The sequence below is a fragment of the Furipterus horrens genome, unplaced genomic scaffold (genome assembly GCF_987537825.1).
Source record: "Furipterus horrens unplaced genomic scaffold, mFurHor1.1.pri manual_scaffold_3, whole genome shotgun sequence".
NCBI classification, from domain to species: Eukaryota; Metazoa; Chordata; class Mammalia; order Chiroptera; family Furipteridae; genus Furipterus; species Furipterus horrens.
Genome location: NW_028327173.1, coordinates 136,858,254 through 136,875,930, shown reverse-complemented (window position 1 = coordinate 136,875,930; position 17,677 = coordinate 136,858,254). Strand labels below are relative to the sequence as shown.

The 17,677-nt window shown below is 54.1% G+C and overlaps 2 protein-coding genes across 11 annotated transcripts in view; both read right to left on the bottom strand.

The window, feature by feature from the left end:
* Positions 1-1,000: 1,000 nt before the first annotated feature.
* On the bottom strand, positions 1,001-9,289 carry CDH24 (cadherin 24). Its single transcript, XM_090270277.1, has 13 exons — positions 9,120-9,289; positions 8,738-9,043; positions 8,262-8,556; positions 7,954-8,073; positions 7,714-7,881; positions 7,380-7,567; positions 6,724-6,977; positions 5,675-5,811; positions 3,420-3,541; positions 3,227-3,338; positions 2,751-2,999; positions 1,223-2,213; positions 1,001-1,134 (listed from the first exon to the last, which is right to left on the bottom strand). Exons 2-12 carry the CDS (start codon positions 8,936-8,938, stop codon positions 1,720-1,722), a joined length of 2,340 nt encoding a protein of 779 aa, XP_090126403.1. The 5' UTR covers positions 8,939-9,043; positions 9,120-9,289; the 3' UTR covers positions 1,001-1,134; positions 1,223-1,719.
* A 2,315-nt stretch (positions 9,290-11,604) lies between these two features.
* ACIN1 (apoptotic chromatin condensation inducer 1) overlaps positions 11,605-17,677 on the bottom strand; it is a 30,746-nt gene continuing 24,673 nt past the window's right edge. For 7 of the 10 annotated variants that reach the window (XM_090270265.1, XM_090270268.1, XM_090270272.1 and 4 more), the window contains 10 exons: positions 17,248-17,290; positions 16,041-16,174; positions 15,788-15,940; positions 15,109-15,250; positions 14,654-14,799; positions 14,199-14,306; positions 13,958-14,065; positions 13,443-13,767; positions 13,232-13,332; positions 11,605-12,533 (listed from right to left, as the gene is read on the bottom strand). In XM_090270265.1, the coding sequence (XP_090126391.1) occupies positions 12,207-12,533; positions 13,232-13,332; positions 13,443-13,767; positions 13,958-14,065; positions 14,199-14,306; positions 14,654-14,799; positions 15,109-15,250; positions 15,788-15,940; positions 16,041-16,174; positions 17,248-17,290 (1,587 nt within the window). In that variant the 3' untranslated portion in view covers positions 11,605-12,206. The remainder of the gene's footprint in view (positions 12,534-13,231; positions 13,333-13,442; positions 13,768-13,957; positions 14,066-14,198; positions 14,307-14,653; positions 14,800-15,108; positions 15,251-15,787; positions 15,941-16,040; positions 16,175-17,247; positions 17,291-17,677) is intronic. The other 3 variants (XM_090270267.1, XM_090270266.1, XM_090270269.1) reach the window with 3 other exon arrangements.

Here is a 17,677-nt window from a genome sequence, read left to right as displayed (position 1 = left end):
GTGGAAGGCATGAGAGAAGGCATCTTCCCATTGAAGTAGCTTTCCCTGATGGGCAGCACCCCACACTTGGAGGGGAAGGACACAAGGACCTGGCCTGACTCACCTATCTGAGTCTACAGGAGGCCTGCCTGGAGTTAGGGAGGCCTGGTTGCTCGTGCTGATTCCTGAATGGATCCTTTCTCTGCTTAGGGAGTGGACACTGAGAGATGCTGGCTACTCCTGCCCAGCTACCACCCCAGTTGACTTCGATTCTGCCTCCCTGGTCCTCTCCTTCCTCCTTGGTGCTCCACGAAGAATAAAACAATGGACTGGGAGAAATAAAGGTGGGGGCAGGAGGCCCAGATTCAGTGGCCCATCCTTTCCCCAATAGGTACCACAGGCCCCCAGAGAGACTGGCTTGCCCCCACCCACATTTTTTTCTCAGTCTGGAGTCCCTCGTCCTTTCTTCTTAGTCTTTCATCTCCCCTCTCTTTTCTGTAGCCCTCACCCTCTACTTCTCCTTCCCACACTCCCCTCTTGCCAGTTCCTACATCTTAATTTCTCTGACAGTCTGAGGACAACAGGGAACCCAGAGAGCTGGTGGTGGGAGTGTGGCATTTACTCTCTGAATGTAATCAACCCAAACCCTCTTCTCTCTAGAGGGACTTGGAGTGGACTGTCCCCCAAGGGTGAAGGAATGAACCAGAGGGAATAAGCTTAGGCCTCTCCCCTCATGCTTTGGCACAGTAAAGCTCCATAAAGAAACCTGAGTGCAGAAGCAGAACAGGGCTCTCTAGCTTTACAAAATAAAGTGTTTGTTTATTATGAAATTAGAGATGGAGGCCCCTCCCCTTCCTCCCTCTTTCTTGGTCCCCAGCTGCCTCCCCCTTTCCTTCCCCTCTCCGTCCCCTGGGGCCTGGGAAGCACACAAGACAATGCCCAGAGCTGGGATGCCAACAGCTGGGCAGAGCTCCAGGGAGGCAGCCAAGTGGTGTGTGTGTGTGTGTGTGTGTGTGTGTGTGTGTGTGTGTGTGTGTGTGTGTGTGTGTGTTGCTGGAGCTCTCCCCTGGGAGGTGGGCTGGCAACCCCTCTCTGCTGTAGGCCAGTAGAGCCAGGATGAGGCTGTAAGTGATGGATGGAACCATGCAGGAAGGTCTGTAAAGACAGGACAGCCCAGTTAGAGATAGTGAGTGAGGGAAGGCTTCCAGCCACCCCGTGCCCCACACCATCAAGGGGCACTGACCTGGGGCAGAACATCCCCTGCAGGAAGGTGGGCAGCAGTGGCTGGAAGTTTCTCTTGGTTTTGGGATGAACAGAAAAAACACACACAAAAATCCACAGGGACCCAGAGAGAAATGGCGGCAGATGTGGGCAGGACAGACACAGAGTGTGTGTATGGGGGTAAGGGAGACAGAGGGGCATGTATGAGAGATTTAGAATTCAAGAGACAAAAACAGAGCCACAGAGAAGGTGGAATCACAGTGACAGAACAGAGATTCAGAGTCGGAGCCACACAACCCAGACCCAGACAGTGTTAGACAGACAGAGGTCCGGAGAGGACGCAGAAGACTCAGGAGGAGGGAGGTGAGAAGAAGGTTGCTCTGGGGGAGCTGTGGGAAGGAACACAGGGACAGGAAGAGGCTTGGGGTCCCTGGGCTGCTGCCGCCTGCTTGGACCCTGGGGCTCACTCAGAGGGCCTGTGCAGGCTACCCCACCTTGGCCGGCAGGGCAGCCCGGGTCTCAGGGGGCCGGAGGCTCCTTGGCCCCGTACAGCTCGGCCAGGGTGTGGAAGAGTGGTCCCCAGTCGTCCAGTGGCTCCGCGGGGCCGGGGGCGCCGCCGGCCTCGGAGCCCAGGGAGCTGAGGGAGCCGCAGGACGATCCCCGGCCCTCGTAGCCGTACACCTGTACCGAGTCGTAGGGCGGCACACTGGGATCCTCGTCTGCCTCGCGGAGCCGCAGTGCCAGGAGCTGTGCCACGTCGGAGGGGCCGGGGGGCCGGGGCTGGCGCTGCGTCCGGGTGCGGGGCAGCACGTCCCGGCGCCCGGGAGGGCCAGGGGCTGACAGGGCCGCCCCGTCGGGGTTCTGAAGGGCGCTGATGTCGAAGGCCTCCGTGTCCTCTTCGCCGCCGCCCTCATCGTCGTAGGTGATGATGTTTTCCCGGACGTCCTCCTCCTCCAGCACCATCAGGGCTTCCTGCTTCTGGTGCCGCAGGGCCACGAAGAGCACCACCAGGGCTAGGGGAGAGGCCACACAGGCACTGAGTCAGCGGCCTGGGCAGACACAGACGGTTGGGTGACAGAGGAGGCAGTGTGGCCTAGGGGTGCCAAGCCCTAGGTCTGACATCTGGCAAACCTTGTGTGACTCCCGGCTTCACCCCTTACTTGCTGTGTGAGCACAGGAAGTTGCCTAACTTCCCCAAACCTCTTTGACTCTTAGATTGGTTATTCGGATGGAAAATAGGGAAAGCATTTGCAAGCTAGGGCCATGGAAAGGATGAAATGAAATACCATAGGTGATATGCCCAGTGCCACACGTGGCCAGAGTCACGGCTCAATAAACAGTTTTTATGGCTTGTTTGTCATTACGGATCAGCAGGTCGGGGATATGAGGCCAGAGGTTTTTCTCTTGGATGCATCAGGTAGTGGGGCAATCCAGGCACAAGGGTTCCCATAAGCCCTAGGGTGGATTTTCCTATGTCCAGGGTCCTGATTCCTCTCCACATCCCCAAACACTGGGACCCCACATCTATGTGCCGCTGTGTCCTGACTCACCAAGCAGGGTGCCCACGCAGGTTATGATGGCAAGCAGGGCCCCGGTGCTGAGCCCAGCTGGTGAGAGCTGAGCCTCAGGTCGGCAGGATGCCACGGAGCCATCAGGCCGGCAGCGGCACATGCTGACAGTCACTGTGGCAGTGCTGCTCAATGCTGGGGCCCCCCAGTCCCACAGTTCTATGGGAACCAGGTATGGGGCTTGGCGGGGTGGAGCAGGACGAGAGGGCAGCAGCAGGCTGGCGGAGCCATCTGAGGGAGAGGGAAATTGTTAGGGTAACTCCTGAGACATTTTCCAAGTAGAGTCAGTCTGGCCCATGGAGACAGCTTCCCGCGGGGAAGGTTTACAATCCATAAACGTGCAGATCCACATCTACTTTCTGTTAGGAGGAGAGCCCAGATACGTGGGGGGGGGTCAGGCAGGCCAGACTGGGTGGTGGAGGAAGAGAGGAGGAGGGCAGCAGGCATGTGCCACCCACCTCGGTTGTCTCGGACCGTGAAGTTTGCATCGGGGCCCAAGGGACCTTGAAGGGAGACACGGCTACTGTTGCCAGCTTCATCCTTGTCCAGGGCTCGGATGACCTGAATCAGCTGGGAGGAAGAGGACAGGCCTCATATGAAGGGGGCAGCTGGAGGTCTTGAGGTTCCAACCCCTCTGTCTCAGCAGCTCACCTGGCCAGGGGCTGCAGAATCACATACAAAGGTGTCATAGGGCTCGGCCAGCTGGGGAGCATTGTCATTCTCATCCAAGGTCTGGATGGCCACTTGCACGTGGGAGGCCTGTGCGGAGCTGTCTGAAGCAGGAACATGAACACATACACCCCCCACACAACACACGCGGTACATGGGCATGGACGACACATGCAGCACATAGCATGCACATGCAACACATGAAATATGCATGCAATTTGCATATAGCAAACATTGTGAAATGAATGGAACACCACCAAGTGCACACAACATTCATGTAATACCCAAGATACGTGCAATACACATTTAACAGTAAGAGCACTCATGATATACATAAACAATGACCCACATGTAGGGCACATACACCATAAATGAAGGTTAGACAGAGGTATGTACAGGTTGCATTTAGACAATAGTCATTAAATATACAAACACATGAACACCATACATTAGAAGAACATTCAGTGTTTAAAACAAATGAGAGATACATGAAGTGAATGTTCAGTATACACCGTGAATATAGTACACCCCCCACCCTGGGTCCACCAGAGAATGCATTTTCATGCACAGCATCAGTGGGAGGACATACACACACACCATGCCCCATCAGAGATCTGGAAGGCTGTGGTACATCAATGAGCACCACCAGAGTTGCCCTTGGGAAGGGAGGAGCTGCATCATGCACAGGGTGCAGAGCCAGGCTGGCCTGGGCACCACAGGCAGATGCAGGCCCCTTTTCCTCCATCCTTTCATCAGGTGGCTCCCACCATTACCCTGCCTTGCTCCTCACTGCCAGTGACACCCAAGAGAGAATGAAAATGTGCATCCCTGCCCACCTTAGTGCTCACCTCTCCTAGGCTGGTACCTTTAGTCTCTCCCCCCAGCAGGCCCTGAAGGTTGCAGCCTGGCAGAGGAGGCTGAGTGGACTGCCTGGCTAAAGGTTTGGGATACCCCAGAGACAGGATGGGGCAGGGATAAATTCCTTCACTGCAGTAAGGGCCCAGGGTGCGCTAGTCGATACTGAGGTTCCAGTGTGGGAGCAGGATTTGGCAAAACGTTGAGAAGACAATGAGGGAGGCACACACATCCACACAGACAGGCATGCACACACTACCACATAACGCACAGCTGCATGGATATAAACACAAACCTACACACATCCATATATGACAGTAGTCTGGTAAAGGAGCAAACTCAGACTCTGCAGCCTACTCCACCACCTCATTTCTGTGTGACCTTGGGAAGTTACTTAACTTCCCTTTGCTCAAGTTTTCTCATTGTAAAATGGGGAAATAATCATGCCTCCCACATAAACTTGTGGTGATGATTAAATGAATAAATCCACATTTGGTACTGAGACCAGTGCCTGATATACAATAAGTAATAAATTATTATTATCTGTCCACAAACACTCACACACACAAAATGATAGATACAACCAGCTATGTGTACCTATCACTATACCCATTCCATTACACATATGCATACATACTGTAAATGTAATTCTCACACTCAACTATATACACACAGTTATAGACATATACTCACAAATATGTACATGCATGTATATGTAATTTTCACACTCACGGAATTATATACACACATAAGTGCATACCACACATACATTAGCTCTTGACGAACACAGGACACAGCAAATGTAGGACACCCTGGGACATGAGGAGGGGTGGTAAGGGGAGACTAACAGAGGGGGGTCTCCTTGCCTCCAGGGGCCTGAGCTTCCCAGAGAGAGACAGCTGAACCGTGCTGCTGGTGACTGGTGGGTGACTGCCAGGGGCAGGAGAGGGGCCAGCATCCTACCCGACCTTGAGGACTCCCTGCAGGGCTTCCCTGGGAGCAACTGCAGTCATGCCCCAAGGAGGTCCCAGCCCTTCCCTGGACCCAGGCTTCAGCCTGAAGCAGAGAGTGGGCAGGGCAGGGTCTGCCAGGGTGCAGGTTCGGATTTTTAGAGGTCGGGAGCTACTGAGGTTAGGCTTATTTTCAGGGTGGGAAAAGCCAAATGCAGGAGTGAATTTCAGGTCAGGAGAATCTTCTGGCAGATCCACTGTGCCCAGCCCAACCTAGCCAAAGAGAGCAGGCCCGTCCGATGGTGATGATCCAGGCTGGGGACCAGGGTCTGATGGCAGTAACCTCCCTTCCCCAACCCATGCTCAAGGGCAGCCACTCTGCCAAGAGGCTGCTACTTCTCCCTGGCCTCCTGGAGGCTCCGGACTCCTCACCGAGCTCTGTGGCCAGCACTGTGAGGTTGTGCCATACATGAGCCTCACGGTCCAGGGGCATAGCTGTACGGATGGTGCCATCCTCGGGCTCGATAGAGAAGCAGCGTTCCACATCAGAGTGGGGTAGGATGGAGTATCTGGGGAAGACAGGCCACACTGGGGCTGATCTGGGGGCAGGGCCACAGCTTGCTGCTCCCCCTCCCTCCCTTCTGTTCCCCTTACTGGGCCTCCTGGCTCATCTGAGCAGATGGACCCAAGCTCCTGGGGCAGAACGTGCCCCCAGCACCCAAAGTCATAACTCACATAGGGTCCCCTTAGAAGTCATCAACATTAAACACTGGTCCTGAGACTCAGGGGGACTGGGCTTCCTTGGAGTAGGAGAGAGAGACAGACTCTGGGCTCTGTTCTAGGGACCCTGGGACCTGTGTTCTAGTCCCACTTGGCCTCAGAACAGCTGTGTGACCTTGGGCAAATTGTCTAACCTCTGTTTGCTCAACTATGAAACGGGGATGACACCAGCACCTCCCTTGGTGCTGTGACAGGGATGCTGGCCGGGAGGTGGAAAGAGTGGCTCTCCTCTAGGCACAGTCCAGGTTTGAATCCCAGCTCGGCCACTTACTGACTGGGTGACCTTGGGCAAGTTATTTAACCTCGCAGGGCTAGCCTCTGAAAACACTGTTGATGAAAATGCCTACTTCATAGGGCAGTTGTGAGAACTGAATGCCAGCCCGTGGGTAAAGCACGACATACTGAAGAACTGACCACAGTGGTCAAGGATCAGTAACACTCAGCAGATGAGATTATATCTGCTGATCTGCTGGCACTGCCAGTGGGAGGCACCACTATTACCCACCCAGAGGGCTGGGGGGAGAGTGTGGGAGTGTTGAGCCAGGCCCTCCAGCTGCCCCTGACCCCAGGCCCCGAGGGAGGAAAAACTCTTCCAGGAGGCAAGTGTGATTTCCGGTCCAGGAGACATATCATCTATGGGACTAGGCTGCTCCTGGTCCCCCTCGCCCTGGCCTGGCCCTGCCAGACACACCCTCACTCACCTGATCAGGCTGGCCGGGGAGTCCAGGTCAGTGGCTGAGACCTGGCCCACCAGGGTCCCAGCAGCCTTGTTCTCGGGCACTGCCAGGTGGTAGGCAGCCTGGGTGAAGGAGGGTGGCTCTGGGGCATCCTGCACAGCTATGCGCACTGAGGCGACATCCTTGAAAGGCCCTCGCCGCAGATAGGCTGGGTCGATGAGCGTGTTGGTGGCTTCCACGCGGAAGGAGTAGGAGCGACGAGTCTCGAAGTCTAGGGGCTATGTCAAGGGGAGAGGGAGTAACTGAAACGTGTAAAACCAGGGCAGGCCCAGACTCCTGGGAGGTGAAGTGTCCTTTCCCCACACGCATCCAGTGCTCAGCCCGCCTCAGAGGAGAGGCGCACCAGAAGGGCTGTGGCCTTGGTGGTTCAGGGTGGGTGCAGATGACTTAGTAACTCTAGGTCTATTCACAGCTCCATCACAGGCTCGACATATGAAGCCTTGAGCCAGTCACTCCCTCTTTCTGGGCCCCAAGACCTCATCTGAAAGATGATGGGATGGCTGTGATCTCTAAGCTCAACATAGGTTCCTGAGTCTGTTCTAGACCAGTTATTAGTGTGTCCTGGGGGGACAGGAGGTGAGTATGAATGAGTCTACAAGTGTCAGCAACAGAAGGCTAACCTTTCGGACAGTGAGGAGCCCATCTCGACCCTGGGCGTCTGTGTTGATGCTGAAGGCCTCAGACCCCTCCCCATCCAGGATGCTGTATGCCATGAGGGCGTTGTCCCCCAGGTCTGGGTCCTGGGCCCGAAGCCGGCCCACCAGGGTGCCCGGCCCAGCTGTCTCCACCACGGAGAACTGGTACAGGCCTTGAGGGGGGATGGAGGGGAGACATTCTTAGAGAGGTCCCCAGCCCTCCTCCTTCACCCAGCACTTCCTTCTTCTGGAGCCTGACAGGGAGAGGGTGAGGTGGGTGGTCAAAGGATGGCTCAGGGTAGCAGCAGTAGACCCTTACTCTGAGGGAACTTGGGGGGGTTGTCGTTGACGTCACTGAGGGTGACCGTCACCGTAGTACTGCCCGACAGCCCCCCCATGTGGCCGCCCATGTCCTTGGCCTGAATCACCACCAAGAACTCCTCCTGCGTCTCTCGGTCCATGTTGGGGATGGCGGTACGCACAACTCCTAGGGAGAGATACTGGGTCAGGGGGTTCCCGTTCTTATGGCCACCCCACCATTCCTGACTTCTACCCTCACCAGTCTGGGGGTCCACAGAGAAGAAAGGCAGGCCATCCAGCACAGTGTACACCAGCTTGGCGCTGTTCCCATAGCTGGGGTCATCAGCGTCATGAGCAGTCACCTGGATCACCGACGTCCCTGTAGGGAACCCCAGCACCCCACTCAGCAGGGGCAGGGCCGGGAAGGGGAGAAAAGTGGATGAGGGAAACCCAGACATGAGCAGGGCTGAGTCAAAGGATTGGGTTCTGGGGCAGAAAACAATGGGGGAAGGAGAGGAGAGGGTGCTCCAGCAGGTGGGACCGGGTGTTCAGACTTGGGGTGCTCACCGACATTGGACATCTCAGGCACTGTGGCATGGTAGGGCCCGCGGGGGAATATGGGGGGGTTGTCGTTGATGTCTTGCACCTTGATGATGAACTCTGATGGGGGCTCCAGGGGACGGTTGGAGGCTCTATCCACAGCTTGGGCCAGGAGCACATACTGTGCCTTCTCCTCCCGGTCCAGGCTCTTGGTGACATGGATATTGCCTGTGGCCTCGTCAATCACAAACACGGTGCCTGCCCCTTCCCCAGTGAGCAGGTACTTGGTGCGGCCCTCACCCCGGTCCACATCTGAGTGCAGCTGTAGGGGTCAGGGGAAAATGACAGCGGGTTCCTGACACAGGAAAAGAAAGTTCAAGAGTCTAAATGTAGGACTGGGTGGAGTGTTGGGAGTCCTGAGGGACCAAGGTCATTGGAGAAGTGATGAAGTTGCAGAGCTGGGCTACAAAGTCAGGGTAGTCACAGGAGATCTTGATCCTTACCTTGCCAATGAGGACAGGCTCTGGACCGGCATATTCCTCGATGACAAAAAACTGGTTCCACACCCAGCTCCTTCTGGTCCGCAGCAGTGCTGGTCCTGACCCACCCCGGGACCATGCCCAGGCCCGGGCTGGGGCTGCCAGGCGCCCCATGCAGCCCCAGCCACCCAGCCAGGCCAGCAGGAGCCTCACCAGGCCCCACATGTTTGGGCTCTAGCCAGGGCTCTCTTCACGGTCCCCAGATGCTGAGGCATGAGCTGGCTGGGGCAGAGGGGCACATGAAGCTGGGGCTACCCCATGGATCCACGCCTGCAGAACAGGTAGCTCTCTTCAGGGTCCAGGAACCTTAACCCTCCCCCTCCCCCTGTCACACACACACACACACCAGGGGTAGATGCTGAAGAGCTGATCTCTAAGGAGCCAGACTCCCACTGCCCAGAATGCAGTAGAAGACAGAGCAGACAGTGTGATCCTTTCCTCTTCCCAGGCTCTGCCTGTATTCACCTCCAGCCCTTCAGGCTGATAAATATCCAGCCAGTCACCTCTGAGTAGAGAAGGTGGGGAAGAAAACAGGAGAGGGGATGCATGCTGGGAGGGGCTTGGAACCCCATTTGGCCCATGTCCTCCCAGGTGGGGCAGGCAGCAGGGGGCTGGAGGAGATGGGGGCCATTGCAGATGGGAGCTACCAGAAAAGGCTAACAACCCAGGGGCTGGGATTCATGAGGTTGTCTAGGGTCAGGTTGAAATAACAAGGAGTGCAGCCTAGGGCAGGCTTGAGAGCCTGTGAAAGTCCCTCATCTGCAGGAACACACCTCTGCAACCTGCCCCTAGACCACACTGCCATCTGAAGTCCTTGAAAGGGAACTGGGCTAATGAGGCAGAGTTGGGGGCCAGAGCTGAGAGGAGTGGGTAGAGTTGGGGTAGGGCCAGGACACTGGGGACGGGAAAGAGGCAGACTCTGAAGCTAGAGACACAGTGTGATTGAGGGTGCAATCAAGACTCAAGGGCTGTCCAGCAGAGACAGAGACAGAATGGCAGCGAGAGACTGAAGGAGAGATCAAAGGAGGCTGCCTGGTAAGGAGTCAGAGGTACTAGTCTGGGGAATGGGAAGGAGGGGGAAGAGAGGCCTCCTGTGTGATGGGCAGGCAGGGCAGCCCTCAGCTATGGGGGTCAGACCAGGCCGCTAGAACTTCATTCTGGGAGAGGGGGGGTTCGGAGGGGCTGCAGGAAGGGAGCTAGAGGGAGGACTATTCCCACTGCCATCTCCTCCCTCTCCTCCTGGGGTTGGGGAACCCCTGCAGGTAGCTGTGCTGTGCCCCTCCTCCCCCAGAGCAGACACACACCTGACAGTCCTTTCCCTCCGGAGGGAAGAGGGAAGCCGGAGGGAAGCGGGGACCAGAGAGGGAGGCGGGACCAGCAGAAGGAAAGGGATAGAGGAGTGGAAAACAGGATAGCGGGAAGGAAAGAGGAGAGGAGAGGGAAGGAACAGGGGGAAAAAAGGAGAGCGGGAAAAGAGAAAGACAGGAAAGGAGAGAAAGGGAACGGAAGAAAAAGGCAAAGAGGAAGTGGAGATGGGGAAAGACAGAGCAAGAGGGAGAGAGAAGGGTTGGAAAGACAGAGGAAAGGGGCAGAGACGGCAAACAGGCAGAGAGAAGGCAGCGTGAAGAGTCATCGAGGGAGAGGAAAATGGGAAAAAGAGGGCGGGAGGTGCGAGGCAGGAAGGGAAAGAGGTAGAGCGCGGGAGAAGGGACCGGCAGTGGGCTCCCAGCCGGCGGAGCGCACCGCTCTGAAGACACCGGCCGGCTGTGGGCCCCCTGCTGCCCCTCCGCGGATCCCCGACCTGGGCTCCAGGGCAGGCCCTTACCTGGCAGTGTGAGGGGCCCAGACCGGCCGGGAGCATCCCCGCCCGCCTCTGTCACTGGGTCCCGGGGGCGCAGCCCCGAGCCGATCAGAGCGGGCGCCGCGGCTCCGCTGCAGGTCTGAGCGGCCCGGGTGAGAACAAGGGAGCGAGACGGAGAGGGCGGGGGAAGGAGGCTCCGCCTGCGGAGGAGCGAGGCGGCTCTCCGCGCAGCGCGGGAGAGGAGAGCCCAGCCTCCGACCCTCCCCGGCCAGCCCGGGTGAGCCGCGGGGGCGGGGGCGGGGCTGCGGGGCTGCCAGGCGCATACAGATGCACCGCCCCTCCCAGGCCAGGCCCGCAGCGCCCGGCAGGGCACTCGGGCGGGAGGACATCCAGGCTAGGTCCCAGAACTGGTGGGGAGGGTGCACGCGGGAGCGCCTCGCATCCCACTTGTCCCCACAGCGGGGCGAAGGGTGAGGCGGGGTAATTTGGAGCCACTGCGGAGATCAGGCACGCGCTCGCAGACCAGCCTCGGGGGGCTTGTATGGACCCCGGCCGCAAGGCGGCGTTATTTGCGGAGCCCGTGCAGGGCACAGTAGTGAGCCAGCTGGGGTATGCTTCAGGACGGAGTAAGGGTCCAGAGTCCGCAGGCTGGGCCTAGGAACAGGTCAGGGACCACGGTACGACAAGGGCGGGAGTAGACGGAGGTGGGGAGTGGAGCTTTTTGGGAAGCTCGTTTACAGACGCCTACCGAGCGAGCGGCTGACGCCCTCTGGTGGCAGTTGGTGGGAGGCACCTTGAAGGTGAAAAGCAGGTGGCTCAATTACCTCTAGCCATGACCCACTGGGCTTTTCTTCTACCCACCAGCGACATAGACCCGCAGCTGTGGTGAGTAGAACCAAGGCAAAGCAGCAGGAGAGTATTAATCCGGGTCTGGGCTGCAGCACCCTGCGCAGGCAACGCTGGCTGAAGCCATCCTCTTCAATTTGGCTCTCACCCAGCCCCTGCCCAAGGAAAGCCACTCACACACTAGTTAAAACTAAGTCAGATTTTTATTATTTTCCATAGACCACATCATTTAATAATAAAAAAAATAAAAATAAAAATTGAACAAAAGGAAAAGATGGATATAAAGTGGAACCGGTGGGCAGGAGGCAAGGGCTGCAGGAGAGAAGAGCCTGGAAACTGCAGGGGCCCTGGGACTCAGGAGATGCTGATTCAGCTCATAGGTGACCCAGTCCTGGCCCCAGCTGTTCCCAAGAGGTGTGAGTAACCAAAGGAGGTGGAAAGCAGTATGGAGGAAAAATGAGAGAGGCCTGGGATCCTGGCTGTTCCCTACCTCTGAGCCAAACACCAATCTCTCTAACCTAGCTCTTCCCTCTCACAGACCTCATGGGAAATGAGAAAGGAGGGCTAAATCCCAAGAGATAGGTTATGGGGAATATGGGAGGAAGATGGCCACTGCTCCATTTGGTATGTGGGGACAGGTGGCAGCCATACTTCAGTACTGGGCAAATGGTGTGCAAGACCCCTGGTTCCAGGGTGGTGGAGATTGTACCTATCCCTCTGTGGCCTTGAACCCACACTGTGGGGCAGGGTGGCTGACGCCTACAGTTCTCCCCAGTGTTTTCCTGGCTAGCGGCGCCCACCCCGGTCCCGCACAGGTGTGCTCCGACTCCGGCTCCTGCTGTGGCGCTTGTTTTCTCTGCGGTCCCTCTCCCTGCCTCGTTCTCGGTCTCGTTCCCTATCCCTGTCTCGATCCCCCCTGTCACGCTCGCGTTCCCTTTCTCTCTCCCGGTCCCTCTCTCGACTGTGCTCTCGCCGCTTCTCTCGCTCCAGCTGTCGGTTCCGCTCTCGCTCAGCTTCCTTCTCCCGCTCCTTTTGCTCTTCTTCTTCCTGCTCCTTTCGCCGCTTCTCCCGCTCCTTGGCCCGTTCAGCCCGCTCTGCCTCCTTCTGAACAATCTGCAGCCAGCAGGAAAGGCAGAGAATAGATAGGCACCTCAGCCCAGCTCACAGCCCCACTTTGTCTATTTGCACTTGGACCCAGTACTCCTAGCTCAGAGTAACTGTTGGCTTTGTTGTTAAGCAGGAAGAATGTATGCATGTGTGGGGGTGGGTGTAGCAATCACATCTGTCCTTGTCTCAGAGCCCCCGTTTCTCTAAATGTTCACGTTTTATACCTATAACAGGCCATCCATGCCTGACCTCTAGTCTAATTTCCCTAGCTGTCTACGTGTGAACAAATCTCTAGTTGAGTGGCGTAAGCTTATAATTCCCAAGAGGCCTGTTACAAAGAAACAAACTGAAAAAGCAAAAACAACTAAATATTAAAAAACAGAAATGGGGAAGTTTATAAAACAGAATATTTCTCTGCTACCTAAAATTAATTGCCAAGAATGACTGGCATAGCCAGCTTCCTAGGCTATACGAACACTTTCCTGTCTTTGTGTCTACCTTCACCCTCCTGGGTTTGGCTTCTCTAGGCAGCAGACTCTTCAAATGGTTCTTAAAACAGCCTGTTCCTTTGATACTTAGTTTCTTTCCTTATTACTCTAAGCTGTTCCCTGGGACTCCTCCCTCTGGTACTCCTATGACTCTCTGCAATGCCCCTCCCGCAACCTTGCTGCAGCTCTGAGCAGGGCAGGAGAGCCAGCACTCACCTGGCTGTCAGTCAGTGGCAGCCAGTAGATGCAGGGAGCTGCTTTGGTCTTGCGGAAAAGGTCATCCAGGAGCTTGGCTGGTGGTTCCTCCTGAGCTTTCTCTGATGTGGAAGAAAGTGAGTCAGACTTGATGCATAGGACCCTGTGTCCCATGCCATTTTGTTCCCTTTCCCATGTACCAGTGGATATGTGTGCCCCCACAGCTAAGTACCTTTCTTCTCACTCTTCTTTTCTTTAGACTTTGCCCGTTCCTTGCGGCGGCGGTCACGGGACCGTGATCGGGAACGGGGCCCTTCTCGAACTTTGTCCCGATCCCATTCACGCTCTGATCGAGTTCGCTCCCGCCGTTCCATTTCCCGTTCCCGCTCTGCCCACTGTTCCCGTACTGCCCGCTCCTGCTCCCGCTGCTCTGCCCTTGGGTGCTGTGGTGGCTGGGCTGGGGGTGGGGGTGGAGGGTGCAGGGGCCGTGGTACCCCCTGCTCCTCTGTCTTAGTTTCAGAGGGACGGTCCACCAAGAGGCCCCGGTGATAATCCAGCTGTGGGTAGAGGAGGGACAAGGATATTCAGGATGGAGATGATGTAACTCCCACAGAAGGAGCCCAGGTACCAGTGGACAGAGACTTTGCAGCCCACGGTTTAACTAAAGGAACCCAAGAGGACGGTAGAGAAACAGAAAAGGAATCTCAGGAGAGGATGGCCTCCCCTGCCTCTCCCTCAGTTTCTTACCTCATCTTGCTCAGCATAGTCCGCACAAAGGAATTTGGGATTGGACTGGGGCCATTTGACCCCATGTAGAGCTGTGCGGGTGGCAACTGCCTCCTCTACTGTTGAGTACTGGTGGGAGAAGGGAAAAGGCAGAGGGGTCACAACAGGCCTTTAATCTCATGCACTTGCCACAATGCCCTCAAACTTGCTTATGTTGGTCACAAAAGTAAACATGCCAGAACCTAGAGCTTCTGCCCCTCACCGTTACAAAGCAATGGGATTTGATCTTGTCGATCCAGAAGGCCTCTTCCACCAGAGTTCCTGTACGTCCCAACAATTCCTTCAGCTGGCCTAAAGTGAAGGGACGAACCTGCCAATGAAAATGGAAGAACAACGCTCATATAACTAATCTTCAGATTTCCCAAGCCGCTGTCATAGGAGTACAGTTTGAAAGTCTGGATGAGGGCAGAGAAGTTAGAACCCTCTAGTAGGAATGTGAGAAAAGTGGCAATACTCATTAAGGTATTATGTGCCAGGCCCTTTGAAAATTCTCAAGAAATCCCTGCAAGATGATCCTTTCTTCTCCCAATTTTTTAGATGAGAGATTGTGAAATGCTTAACGTAAATTCATTCCAAGTCAATGTCTCCTTAGAACTAAGAAGCATGAATCCAAAGCGCAAACTCAACAAGGCAGCACTGTGGGAAGCAATGACTTACCAAATTGGAGATGTGCACGATGTTACTGATCTTGCCCCGAGGTGGGGAGGGCACCTGAGCAGTTCGGACTGGATCATCAATTGTAATGGAAACTCCAGACTTCTGCTGGCTAATGGAACGTCTTGTTAAGGTATCTCCTAAAGTCACTATCAAATAGAGCACACAAATGGTTTTCAGTAGGGAGCAACTACTTTATTTTGAACTCTTCATCTAAATGTGCTGAGCACCTGTAATGCGCAAGGTATTGTCTAGGCTAATCTCATGATGGGGACTCAAAAGATTATACAGGGTGGAAACTAGCCCGAAAGTACAACAGCTTAACAACTAGGAGAGGTAGGGAGGACAGATATGTAAAATACGATACTAAAAGGCAGGAAAACATTAAAAGAAGTCCAAATAAAGTGCTCTGGGAATTCAGGGAGATGCATTGTTTTAATCATTCACGGTTCACCCACCTTTCTTTACTTCATGCTCCACAGGTGGAGGCAAGGCCACCTCTACTGAAACCTGAGGAGGTAGAGGCGGTTCTGCTTCAGGCTCTTTTTCTTCTTCCTCTTCTTCCCTCTGCCCATTCTCCTGGCCCTCTGCAGGTACTACCTGCAAAGTATCAGATACAAGAGGATTCTTAAAACACTGGCACATTCACGTCAGCTTCTGGTTTCCTCGTAAGAGGGTGGTACAGTCATCCTAGCACGTGCCTTCCACTAGGGGTGATGCCATCATTAAGTTCACCTCCACTACATCCTGGAACTGTTAATGCCTCAACTCTTCCACAAGGAAAACTAAGGCAGGAGTTGGGTAGATTTTTTCTGTATAGGTTAAGAATAAATATTTTTAGGCTTTTTAAGCCATACAGTTTCAGCTGCAACTCTTCAACTCTGACTTTGCAGCACAGAGCCGCCACAGAGAAGAGTACATGAACTGGTGCGAATGTGTTCTCATAAAACTTTATTACAGGCAACAGGTTGGATTTGGGTCCATTGACCCCAAAAAGGACCAAGGAACCCAGCCCCCTGCAGAAATGGGGTATTTCCCCTTTAGGACTCCACCATAGCTCTTTAGTTGCCTGCTCTGCCTCCACTGACAACCCCCAACCCCTCACCTCTGGCCCACGCAGGGATGAAGGAGTCTTACCTGAGTGACAGTCCGGCATATTTTCAGCCCTTTGTCATGAGTCCCATCATCACCATTACGCTCTGTCTCATCCTCAGATATTCGGGAGTCATCAGCATGAAGATCCACAACAGCCTCCTGCCCCACCAGGGGTTTGATGTCGGGGATGAGGCTCTGGGACACAGATACAACCCCCCACCCCGTTACACTGGGCCCATGTCTACTCCCACCTTAATGTGTCTCATCCTCCCTTCCCTGGCTCCTCCCACCTCACCTTGAGTGATTCAGTGGTGATACTGATGGAGGGCTTCTTCTGTGTAGTGGCTGTACTGGCTCCCCAACGCCGCTTCCGACCAGGCTGGCCCCCCTCTGTGTCACTGTTTCCAGCTGGCACCCCCTTGGTAGCTGCTGTCCCCAAGAAATAGGACCCAACACTTAGGTCTCAGGCCCTCTGCTGGTTCACAATACAACACTCACAGATAGCCTCTGATTGGAATTTTAGTAAAAGGTTAACTTAAGGAAATTATATTTGGGGAATGGGAAATCATGCTTCAAAATAAAAGGACTGAAGCCACTTCCTGACAGATGAAAACTACTCATCTCTGAAGGCAACAGGGAAGAGTAACCAGGTTGGTCACCAGCTTAAACTTTCAGTGGTAGGAATATCTAAAGTACCGGGGAAGAAAAGACTGAGGAGGATATGGGAATGCAGAAAAAATAAGACTGTGATACTAAAATCTAAGTTAACTTAGATCATGATTTAATCTGATCATGCTTTAGGTTAATTTTCACACTACAGATCGGTATATAAGTTATGAAGATCTATTACACTTTTGTCAATTTAGAGTTCCTCATTGGGAAAATATTTAAAATGTTATTGTTTGAGCCCTGGCTGGGTGGCTCAGTTTGTTGAAGCATCATCCCATTCACCAAAAGGTTGCAGGTTCGATCCCTGGTCAGGGCATGTAAGGGAAGCAATGGATTTATGTTTCTCTATCTCACCCCCTTTCTCTTTATCTAAATAAAACAAATATATCCTTGGGTGAGGATTTAAAAATGGTAATAATAAAAATAAAATAAAGTGTTACTGTTTGAGGTGTGGAGCACTTTCATTTCCTCAGATGCTCTCTTAGAATAAAGAATGAATTTTAAGTATTATATAAGAGTCCCTCAAACCCACTCCTGGTTTTGAGGGTCCAGACATCTGAAAGAATAAACGCAGGTAGGACTAGCTAAGAAATGGGTGAGAGACCTCACAATCTCACTAGAGTTAACGAAGAAATGTTGCTGGGGAAAAATGATAAGGATTGTCTAATGTTTTGAATTTCAAAATGGAACCCAGCAGATTTGCTGGGTGGAGGTCATAGGGCAGGAGTGGGTGACCCAAAAATGCCATTGAGAGAGAATGGTAATCTATTTCTTTATGAACTCTGATTTTTATGGTATTCTTGGCCTTTATAAGGGATCGGGGCTAAACTTACAGACAACGGAGATCTTCCTCTTGAATGATTTGGGCAGCAAACTCTGTATAGGTAAGAAAAGGGGAAAAAAAGAGAAAGAGACACACCCCACAGAGAGGGGGGAAGGAGGTTAGATGGGGCAGTCTTAGCTTAAGCTCCGAAGACACAGAGAGAGAGAGACAGACAGACAGAGACCAAAACAGAAGCGGCAAACGGCAAAAACGAAGCAGAATCAATGCAAGTTAGAGAAAACAAAACAAAACAAAACAAAGAAAACCAAACATCACAGCAGGGAAAAGTCACCTAGTTCATATACCACGCCTATGTGTTAGCTTAACCAGAAATAAGCTGGAAGAGGAATTTAGTAGCCTCCCAGCAACTTCAAAGGCATCAGTCATAACCTCTTCCACTGTCTTTTATGAGTGAAAGGATGCCAAGCCCAAGATGTGCC

Coding starts and splice junctions, on each gene's coding strand:
- CDH24 (XM_090270277.1), bottom strand. CDS start 8,938: ATGTGGGGCCTGGTGAGGCTCCTGCTGGCCTGGCTGGGTGGCTGGGGC. Junction 8,074..8,261: donor GCCTGAGATGTCCAATGTCG/GTGAGCACCCCA, acceptor GGTTCCCTACAG/GGACGTCGGTGATCCAGGTG. Junction 3,542..5,674: donor AGTGCTGGCCACAGAGCTCG/GTGAGGAGTCCG, acceptor TTCCTGCTTCAG/ACAGCTCCGCACAGGCCTCC.